The sequence below is a fragment of the Rhagoletis pomonella genome, unplaced genomic scaffold (assembly GCF_013731165.1).
Source record: "Rhagoletis pomonella isolate Grant_MI unplaced genomic scaffold, Rhpom_1.0 Rhpom_scaffold_00010, whole genome shotgun sequence".
In the NCBI taxonomy this organism is placed as follows: domain Eukaryota; kingdom Metazoa; phylum Arthropoda; class Insecta; order Diptera; family Tephritidae; genus Rhagoletis; species Rhagoletis pomonella.
The window spans coordinates 36850210-36861309 of NW_023458564.1; the positions used below are offsets into that span (position 1 = coordinate 36850210).

Genomic DNA, 11100 nt, shown 5'->3' on the forward strand with positions numbered 1-11100 from the left:
TTAACTATGTATAATAATTTACTATGAAATTGTTTCAGATTCCCTTTATAAACATTACAATTTTGAGTCTGCTACAACTGATGGCAAATCGGTGATCCACCAAAAGACTGCAACATTCTTTGAAAATGCTTTACATTCGGGCTCAGCAACTTGTGTAATCTGCATTGGTAGCGTGCGCCGAGCAGATGCAATATGGACCTGCAAGCATTGCTACTGTTTTTTTCATTTAAACTGCATTCGTCGATGGGCCAATGATAGTGTTGCCCAGATGAAAGCAAAGTCCACTACTGATCAAGGATACTATAACAATCTTGGAGAGTATGTGGCACCGAAAAGGAAGCGCCCATTGCATTGGAGCTGTCCCCAGTGTCGTAAAGATTACACTCCCGAAGAAAAGCCATCGACATACGAATGTTTTTGTGGCAAAGAAGCAAATCCGAAACCCGATTCATTCCTTTTGCCGCATTCATGCGGAGAAATATGCGGCAAAAAACTCCAACCGGCATGTGGTCACACTTGTATGTTGCTTTGTCATCCAGGTCCATGCCCACCATGCTCACAATATGCAAATACGAGTTGTCTTTGTGGGAAATCACCAAGAAAACCGGTTCGTTGTATAGACAAGGAGTGGAAATGCGAAAGAAAGGTGAGTAACTGAAGGTACAAAATTACAAACGACTAACTATTTGATACGTATTTTATTAGTGTAAGGAATTGCTCTCTTGTGGCGAACACCAATGCCAGGAGTTATGCCACAAACCTAACCACTGCCCACCGTGTACTAGTACTAGCTTGCAGTCATGCGAATGTGGAAACGAGGTGAAAAAACGTAGTTGTTCCGATTTAAAATGGCACTGTAATAAGGTGAGAAAATAATTAGATAATATGTAGTAGTATATATTTATTGTATATATGTAATCCTATTACATAAAATTGTCGTTCACTAGGTGTGCGGATCTAACTATTCATGTGGGGCTCACACATGCAAACGCGTATGCCATTCGGGACCTTGTGGCGATTGTCCTCTGAGTCTACCACGATCTTGTCCATGTGGAAAAACTGTACGTAAAAATACTTTGTTCTAAGCCAATTTGTATTAATATGGTATTTTTATAGAAAAAGGTTGTGCCCTGCACCGAAACCATAGATCCCTGTGGCGATACATGCCAAAAGCTTTTGTCGTGCGGATTGCATGCATGCACGCAACGTTGTCATCGGGGAGAATGTAATTTGGTAGGGTTCAATATATTTTAATTCTTTAATTTACATATATACAAATAAATAATTATTTTGCAGTGCTTAATCATAACAAAGAAGACGTGTCGATGTGGTATACATGAAAAAGAACTACCTTGTTGGAAAAATTTTACATGTGAAACTAAATGCAAGCAGATGCGAGATTGTGGTAAACACGCCTGCAATAAAAAGGTAAAGTACATTACACGCCGAACTCTTTTCCAAAAGTAGTAATTTAAAGTCCAGATCGTAAATCCCATTGTTCTCTATACTTTATTTAACAGTTTATAAAAGGATGCACGAAAAAATCATTGCACTTAAAACTTTATATGTACATAAAATATATTATATATGCATACTTATAAATATATTATTTCAACTCAAAAGTTTACTAAAATCTGTAAAAACAATATATTTAATTTTAAATTTCGCATTTACTCTACTACCTACCAGTGTTGCGATGGACGAACATGCCAGCAATGTGATAAAATCTGTGGTAGACCACTCACTTGTCAGAAACACAAATGCCAGTCGGTTTGTCATGAAGGACCCTGTTATCCCTGTACGCAGCAGTCGCAAGTGAATTGTAGATGTGGAAAAACATCGAAGCGTGTGCCATGTGGACGTGAACGTACAGCACGTGTTATGTGCATGGAATTATGCCGGTAAATTAAACATTGCCTCATTATTATACGGATATTCCACCAACAGATTAACATTAAAATTACCAGAATCCCTTCCAAATGTCACCATCCTAATAAACATCGCTGCCACAAAAGTGAATGTCCACCTTGTAATCAAAAATGTGGACAACCAAATACTACAACGGGATGTCAGCATACTTGCGAAGCCAAATGTCACGCTGCGGTAAAAGTTGTTAAGCAAAATCCAATGAATGGAACTACGAATGTTTGGGATTTAAATAAAAAGGTAAATATCCATAGTTCACAGACACATATGTATTAGCCTTTGAAAGGAATGTTATTATTTTCAGTTTGAATTTAAAACGTTACCTCACCCATCGTGTGAAAAACCAGTGAGTGTTACTTGCATCGGAGGTCATGAAGTAGCTGACTGGCCTTGTTGGAACTCTAAACCGACATCTTGTCAACGGATGTGCAATCGTGAATTGCGCTGTGGTAACCACAAATGTGAACTGGTATGCCATTCGGTACCGGACTTGCAAAATATGAAGGTAGGATTTTTATTGTTCTTATAGCCCTGGCAAATGTTGTGCTTCAGATACTGTAATAGCTAAAAAAATTAGAAGCGCAGCTAAAAAAAATAGAAACGCATTGTCGTTGATTTCTGGAAAGAATATAAAAACACTGAGGAAGCATATCGAGTGCTTATATTCAATACCCTTTATCTGCAATTTTCACAAAAATTACTTTGTTATGTTAGAACCCATCTGGGGCTTACCTGTCATCACTGATGTTAATTCTGACTTTGCAGCACTAATATCACCGATGACAGTTAAGTCTTGGTGGATTTTCTTATCAGAATCCCATTTTTTTTGGTTTAGATCCGATCATTGGATCATGAAGAAATTAACGGTACTCCGAATTTTTTTGTATGATAATTGATATTTTTTGCTTAAAAAGTACCTGTTTTTTTTAGGTGTACCCTTTCGTACGACACCTAAATTAAAATCTTTTGTAATACGGGTCGAGATAAAAATATGTCCACATATGTATCTTACGATAGCCCAGTTTCCCGCATCCATACTTGCGTTTGGTCCTTCCATTAATGGTTGCCCGGCCTACTCAAATCCATACTTCCACTCCAAATAATTACAACTGAATTCCTATAGAAACCCAACGCTTTTCAACTTTTGGTTTTCAGGAACAATTGGGATGCGCCCGATGCCAAGAAGGCTGTAATGTACCACGTCCCAAGGGCTGCGTTCATGCCTGTACGCGGCCATGTCATCCGCCACCATGTTATCCGTGTGACAAAATTATCAAAAACAAATGCTACTGCGGATTAACACAAGTACTGCACAAATGTTCCGAGTTTTATTCAGAGGATGATACTGAAGAAGAAATAATTGCACGACAAGAACGTTTAAAAAGCTGTGGCAATCGCTGCCTTAAAAATGTAAGAATACCTTAATACAATTTTTTTTTAAATATGTTTAGATAACAAATTTTTAATATTATGCTTCAGCTTCCATGTGGGCATCGCTGCCACACTGTCTGCCATCCAGGAAAATGTCCGAATCCAGAACTATGCCGCAAAAAAGTACGCATATTTTGCGAATGCAAGCGGCTAAAAGCCGAAATAGCTTGCGATAAACACCGCGCCGGTCAAACATCGATTCCATGCGACGAATTGTGCATTGAAACACGCGCCAAATTAACAGATCAAAAGAAGCGCGAAGCTGAAAAATTACGCCAATTGGAAGAAGCTAAAAATCGTGCAGAAGTTGAACAATTTGAAAAGAAATTTACCAAGCGCAAATATAAGGAACGTAAAGTCGTCGTGGAAGAGACGAAAAGAGAGATTAATTGGAAATTAGTAAGCATTTATGGTGGTATTATAGTAGCGGTTGCTTTAGCCATAGCTGTGGCATTTTATGCGGAGAGTTAAGAGATGCAAGAAATTAAATTAAAATGTGTTCATGAAGAAAACATAAGTAATTCGGAAAAACAGGATATTCAACTATTAGATTAAACTAATTAAGTTAGTGATAACCATTGATGATTAAAATATACATACATCTTTTTTATGGGGTATATTGTACCATCGGTAGGCACCCATGTGTGGTACGCATGTGTACCATAGCCGTTAACCCACAATCGATAACAAAAAGTTTTCAGATTAATTTATTATAATTTATTACAAAACATAAATAATAAATCTCTGAAGTTTTAATACATTTTTTCTGCTTTACCCATTCCTTTAAAGGAATTATTAATTAAAAACCAAACACGTGTCTGCTTCCTTCGTTATTTTATACAATAGTTAATTTTTGTATGTAACGGTAAACAAAGTAAAAGTCGTACTATAATAAATAATTTTTACTGAATTTCAATATGATTTTTAGGATTTCTTCCTTTATGGATATTTGCAGGCCTATTCTTAACGTTACCGAACATTTTGTAATCGAAAAGTTTAAAAATTGGCATTGTAATTATAATTACGGGGAAAAAGGACACATTTTCCAGTCGTTTTTTTTTATATTTTTCCTTTTAATCTGACTTGGCTTTCTTCCTGTAAACGCATGCTGCGACAAACACCGATGAACTTAGGAAGGTAGATATTAAGAAATTGCTAAGCAGCATGGAGTCGTTTGATTGCACATAAACCGTGTAAATTCGAGCTAAATGAGATAGTAAAAATTATATTAAAAGATAAGAATTTAGAATTTGGATATCTTTAATAACTTACTCATGTTGGTGAATGCTGACAATGCCCAAGTTGTTCGACTAACAGAAGAAGCATCTTTTGAGCGTAAAATCTCTATCAACTGTAATACTTTACTTGTGGCGCCGATTGGTGTACAAAATGGCTGTAAAACATGCATTGTAAAAGTCAGTTAATATAGTAACACATAACTAATTGATCAAGTAATTTTTTGCAATTTTTTTGATCTACTAACTGCCATAACCCTCCTAAACATATCGCCATGGCTTTTTCTTTAAACTGTAAAAAGACTTGAAAGTTTCTAAACTTTTACTGAACATTAAACAAATTTATCAAACTTTGAACTTATAACACTTCCGCGGTTAGGGACGAGGCGAACTTTTTAGAAAAAGAGATAGCGCTTTCCGTACAAACACAATAGCATTATAATGCCTATGGGCAACGGAGGGAGGACAAAACTTAAAAAAGCTATTTAGTTTAGTTTTAGTTTTTTAACTAGATGTAAATTGGATGGCTCACAATTTTGTAAGGCATTACTTAACTGTTTTTATTTCTTGCCTCTGTTAGTATTAGATATGTGTTTATGTATGTATATAAAAATGCTAACATAAAATAAAAACTTACCACTAAAAACGTGAGTATTATGAGCGGGAAAAGCTTAAAATATATCAGCGTTGCCACGATGGCATACAAAACCGCTACTAGTTGCGTGCGGGCGCCCAACAAATCTTGATAAAAGAACGTATAGTAAATGAGCACGTATTCTTGCAAGAGCAGTATAGGGTATTCCATATACGAGAGAAATTCATAGCTACTGCTATAGTTATATGATATCATCACAGTGTAGCTGAAAAGTTCTAGGCATAGACCAATTACGCTAATTCCTGAAATGGGCGAATGTAAGAAATGATAAGAAATATTAAGCTCATAAATAAAATATCAAACTATGTACGTAGGTAATTTACGTATAATAAATTATTATTAATACAATATTCCATATTCTCATATCTCTAACGAAATCGTCGCGATAGACTATTATTCATGGTGTATACACTAATAAAATGATAAGAGTACGAACCTTAAATAAATCGGACATTGAAGGTGCGACTAGCCCATTTTCGAAAATAAAACACTGTGGAACAATTTAAGGTTTTTGTTCAGGGCTTTAATTAAACTACATGGTACATATCTTCTATTTATGCGTAAAATTGCACACAGTTTACATAATTTTTTTTGTCAAAAGTTGTGATGTAGTGGGACAAAATCCGACGCAACCTTTTGGATTTAGTTGATTGATATATACTATATACACTTGTGAGCAGGTAATTAAGCCAGCCACATTTTGATAAATTTTGATTATTTTGCTTTCGTTTATTTAATGTTTATTATTTCCACAGAAGTCTAGCTCATTATATAACAAACACCATATAAATCCAAACTTTGTGCAAAAATTATGAAAAATCTGCAAAGTTTCAGCTAAATTTTCAACTTTTTATTAAGATTTTTTTGAGTATGCAGTTTAATAACCCACTCAATTCTAGGGTAATAATGTGCAAGTCTTAAGTTGCTAAAAAATCGCGTTGATCTTTAATAATTTTTTTCTGACTGCATTACAAATTTTTTCCCAGACAAAATAAATTCGACAATTATTTTTTTGTATGGAAAAAATGCGTTATCTAAATCTAAAAAATCTTAATAAAAAGTTGAAAATTTAGCGGAAACTTTGCAGATTTTTCATAATTTTTGCACAAAGTTTGAAATTTTTTTTATTCGACACCATAGTTATATGCATGCATAATAGCTTTACTATACATACCAAATATATATACTCATTATGTATTTATGTATTTCGGTAATTTTTTTTTATTATTTAAACAACTTCCAACAGTGGCATCCTTTCTTCTTTACTTACCTTGCGACGACTTATTTGCCCGTATGGTATTGATTTGTGGCACCTTAATAACCAAACAGGATGATACTGTTATCAGGCTTAGCAAATCGGCTATAACCAGCGCCAAACCTTTCGCAAAGTAGTTGGAAATAGCTTCCATTATCACTTTTGTTTTCACTTACTCGAAATTAATAATAAATAAATTTTACTAATATGGCAAATGTTTGCATTTATGTATGTATAGGTTCCTTCTTATATCTTTACAAAGTTCTGCGTTGTTATTTGAGTAAAATTTAGTATGAACCAAAAAGGAAACACCTTGCACAAAATCTATTGTGTCATAATTGTTATTAGTATATTTTCTCGTTATCTTGCTGATTTCATTCTATGCCGATGTCAACATTTTTCACTTTTCCGCAACACCCAGATTATTATTTACCCAGGCTCTTCGTTGGCCGTCTGATGAAGAATTACCTAAAGCGGCATTCTAATAATAATACTAATAAAAAAATATATTTAATTAAATACGCTATGAAAGAGTGAATCGAAGCGAATTCTCGTTGCCCACCAATAACAATGAAATTGTATAATTGCAAAATTCACTATTTGGGTGTGTGCATGTGATGTGCTTGTATGCACTATGAAATGCTTTTAGAAATGAGTGGCGCCACAAACAACCACAATGGGGCTGCTTTCGCCTAGTCCTCAGAAACGCTCTTTGTTTTGGTTTTTCATTGAAGAGAGAGTAGCTCAACGGCGGAAGAGGTTTGCCGGTTTACATATACATACATGCATTTACTGGGTATCTGTGTGTGTTTTTAGCATTTTTAGAACCTGTTATCATATGATATGGCACGTAGGGTTGCTGACAGTAGAAAAGACAACTCAATTTTAATCACTAGAATCTTTTTAATAAACCCACATCTCAGCAAAGACGCTATTTGTTGTGGGCATGCGTTTTCAATGGACTATCACAATTCAGAAAATGAATATGCATATTCTCATCTCATCTCATCAAACTGCACTAAATTTGACATACATTTTACAATAATGCGTGTTAATTATGTTATTACGAGTTATTCTGCATCATTGAAATGCATCAACCTCTCTTACTTCTAAACTATGGGTAATATAAATGCCCATTTTTGGCAACTAAGCTTCAATTCGGCATTTGAAGGTGGTTGCGCACATTGGACATTTTCATCAATTATAGGTTAGAAGTAAGAGACGGTTGCTGTATGTTGATGCATTTCCGAACGGAGGATAATATTGCAATCGTTGTTTTTATTCCAGTCTAACTAATAAAAATACACAAGCAAATTTATGCTAAGATACATTTTTAGAAAACTGGGGGGCTCCTCTGTGATGCGCAATGCGATGCGAAAGGCAACTACGGGACTGTTCGAGGCACGTAATAAAAGCGGCATTACTGCCGCACTGATGAGAATTTGTATCACTGTTGCAACTGCCCAAATGATAACACGTTGCTAGAAATTCACAACGAATAGCCAAAATCGATACTACTAAAGTAGAAGATATCACATATAAATTTTGGTCCCGATTGGTGTCAGTTAAGACGTCTCCATAGGGTAATCTGAACTTGACCCCACCGGCGCCACGCCTTAACCGACCTCAATCGGACCCAAAATTTATATTTGATATCTTCGACTATGGTAGTACCGATTTTGGGTATTAGATGAAATAAATAATAATTTTACCTTTTTGAGTCGCCATAGAGAAATCTGAACTTTGCCCCCTGTGCGACACGCCTTAAGCATCTCCAATCGGGACCAAAATTTATATGTGATATCTTCGACTATAGTAGCATCGACGTATGTATGTAGGTGTTGAGGCTTAGGAAATCTGATGTAAAAATTAGCTTCCTACATTTAGGAACCACCCTAATGTGCATACATATGTATCGTTACCTTAATATAGAAATGTCCTATCTCATAAGGTCGCTGAAATACAAAAAGCCGTTACTAAATAAAAATTCAAAATTCACTTTTTGATTGAATGCATATCAGAATTATAAGTCCCCACATCGTTGTACGCAATAAACAATTTTAGTTAGTTACGGCTTTTTTGCATTTCATCGACGATGTGAGATAGGGCCTTTCCATATTAAGGTAACATAGTACAGTGCATAGAGTGGTTGGATAAATAATTAGGGACACATTTCTTTTTAAGTTTCGATATTTATTTGTAATGCAAATCAAAGCTTCAAACCTTGTACAAGATTTATAAATATTCGCCAAATTTCAAAAAAAAAGGTCAGTTCGAACAGTTTAATCAGATTTTCTAGAAACAAATTATTGTATGAAGTTTTATAGCTTATGCAATTTTAGTATAATATTGTTCAAGTTTCAAACTCCTGAGCTCGCGTGGGGTTTTGAGATTTTTGTTGTTGACGGTTTACGCATTTTTTTCATACAATGAAATCTTGTATAATGTTTGAAACTTTTTTTTTTTTAAATGTTAGTTCAGAATAAATAAAGAAAACTATATGGTCAACTTACACTGGGCTTGATTAAAAATTCGACAAAGATTGGAAAACGATTCTCTTTTCCAAGTATCACTTCGATTAAGTATGAATATAAAAATAAGTTGGTAAAATGGCGGTTATTGCGTTATATTATTCCCCCGCCTGTTCAATTTCTTTAATATGATCTAAAAAATAACGCGACTATAATTTTTAACATTAATATTGTTTTAACGCCAGAATAAGACTTCATTCGTTACCTAATTCGATTCGAAATTTTATTACGATTGAATTTTTACATTGCAGCGCTTTTTGTACACATACCCATTAAATAATACAAATTCTACATTGTTAAAGCATCGTTTTCATTTCAATAACATCTTCATATTTGATTCTATTATTTGTGTAGTTCGTAACAACTCATAAACACCACTTTAGCTATTATCTAATGATTTATTTCTTGATTGCTTCCTGTTTGGTTTCGACGGCCTCTGCCGGTGGATTGGCATTACGGAAGTTAGGAAACTGTTCCCAAGGTGCTGATAAATCAAACTTGCGGAACTCCTGTGCCAATTCTAGTGGTTCGCATACAACGCGTTTTTTCTCATCGTCATAACGTAGCTAAATATTACAAAGTTATTACAGTTAGAATAATAGGATTTGTAAATTAATAAAATCAAATTATAGTACCTCAACATAGCCGGACAAAGGAAAGTCGCGACGTTGCGGATGTCCTTCAAAGCCATAATCAGTTAAAATGCGTCGCAAGTCAGGGTGATTTGCGAAGAACACACCATACATGTCCCAAATCTCTCGTTCATACCAATTGGCTGCCTTAAACACTTCATTGCATGAATCCAATGGTGTCAGCTCATCGGTGTAGGTTTTGACTCGTACTCGCGAATTATAGCGTAAAGACAAGAGATTGTATATTACTTCGAAACGGAACTGCCTGCTTGGAACATCCATACCGGCAATATCAACCAAATTACTAAATTGAGCCAAATGGTTGTCTTTAAGAAACTGTAGTACAGGAACTACGCCCTCAGGTGCAATCAAAATTTCAAGTTCATCACCAGCAGTCAATTGCACTTTTTGTACATATTTGGGAAGGCATTCAGCAACATAGCGTCCAAAGTTGCTTAAATTAAGTCTCACGGCTTCATCAGGCTTACGGAAGGTTGCTACAACATAATTTAAAAAAAAAATCCGTATTGTCAACATTGTGCCAAATCTACTCACGTTTTTCCTCCGCTGTTGGTGCAGGAGTGGTGCTTGAGAAGCGGATTACATTGGCTGTTACAGGTGCAGCAACTGATAATAATGATTTGTATACATAACGAGCTTTTCATTTGGAATGGAGTTACTTACCACGGTTTGCAGCGAAATTGGCAATTGTCCTGCAACCTAGACGTCTTATTATCGCTGCCATTTTGCCGTAATCGCAAGGTAAAATTTCTTTAAAATTGCACCAATCTAGTTTTTTTACAGCTGTTTATATAACAGACAGTTGTCAAATTGATGTCACATACATATATGGCAATGTTGCATTTTAAAGTTTAATAAACCTTATTAAATTTATTAACTCGATTAAAAATAAAGGTTTATAAAATCTTTATTCATTGATTCAGTACCGATGTGAAGCTTTACTTAAATATTAAAAATCATAATTGAAAATCTTTGGCCGCAAAAAGATCTCAAAATTTTTTGATCTTGACTGCTTTTACACAGTTCAAGTATTGAATTCAATTCTGCCCGCTTGTGGAAGAGAAGGGGTTAGAATAACAGGGACGAGTACCCATGTGTGCTTTTGGCATTTTCGTTGCTTCACATTTAAAGAACCAAAAACTTGAATTCAACAGAATTGAAACGTGTAAAAGCAAATAGGAAACACAAAAGAGAATGAGCAAGAATTGCTTTCAAGTACTTGAATCATGTAAATCGGGTGTTATACAAAGAACGTAAATGTATATAGATTTACGTTCTTTGTCTAATATTACATTTACCAAAGAACGTAAATCTATAAGAGACAACACGTTATAATTGTAACGAATGGAAACATCAGGAGCATGCTTTCTCTTTTGCCTAAATACGTTTTCTGATTGGATGAAAAGAGAAGGCA

The 11100-nt window shown here is 34.9% G+C and overlaps 3 protein-coding genes across 3 annotated transcripts in view; 1 reads left to right on the forward strand and 2 right to left on the reverse strand.

The window, feature by feature from the left end:
- LOC118746372 (NF-X1-type zinc finger protein NFXL1) overlaps nt 1–4123 on the forward strand; it is a 41055-nt gene extending 36932 nt beyond the window's left edge. The window contains exons 2-11 of the mRNA XM_036480227.1: nt 39–646; nt 706–864; nt 948–1061; nt 1117–1233; nt 1297–1428; nt 1690–1901; nt 1968–2166; nt 2231–2431; nt 3082–3336; nt 3406–4123. Coding sequence (XP_036336120.1) covers nt 39–646; nt 706–864; nt 948–1061; nt 1117–1233; nt 1297–1428; nt 1690–1901; nt 1968–2166; nt 2231–2431; nt 3082–3336; nt 3406–3828 — 2420 coding nt within the window. The 3' untranslated portion in view covers nt 3829–4123. The remainder of the gene's footprint in view (nt 1–38; nt 647–705; nt 865–947; nt 1062–1116; nt 1234–1296; nt 1429–1689; nt 1902–1967; nt 2167–2230; nt 2432–3081; nt 3337–3405) is intronic.
- Nucleotides 4124–4358: 235 nt separating this feature from the next.
- LOC118746320 (solute carrier family 66 member 3) lies at nt 4359–7193 on the reverse strand. The gene is made up of 4 exons (XM_036480171.1): nt 6518–7193; nt 5230–5489; nt 4630–4750; nt 4359–4561 (listed from the first exon to the last, which is right to left on the reverse strand). The coding sequence occupies exons 1-4, from the start codon at nt 6654–6656 to the stop codon at nt 4431–4433; spliced, it is 651 nt and encodes a 216-aa protein (XP_036336064.1). The 5' UTR covers nt 6657–7193; the 3' UTR covers nt 4359–4430.
- A 2041-nt stretch (nt 7194–9234) lies between these two features.
- LOC118746321 (NADH dehydrogenase [ubiquinone] iron-sulfur protein 3, mitochondrial) lies at nt 9235–10515 on the reverse strand. Its single transcript, XM_036480172.1, has 4 exons — nt 10350–10515; nt 10221–10292; nt 9669–10162; nt 9235–9599 (listed from the first exon to the last, which is right to left on the reverse strand). The coding sequence occupies exons 1-4, from the start codon at nt 10408–10410 to the stop codon at nt 9432–9434; spliced, it is 795 nt and encodes a 264-aa protein (XP_036336065.1). The 5' UTR covers nt 10411–10515; the 3' UTR covers nt 9235–9431.
- Between the last annotated feature and the right edge of the window lie 585 nt (nt 10516–11100).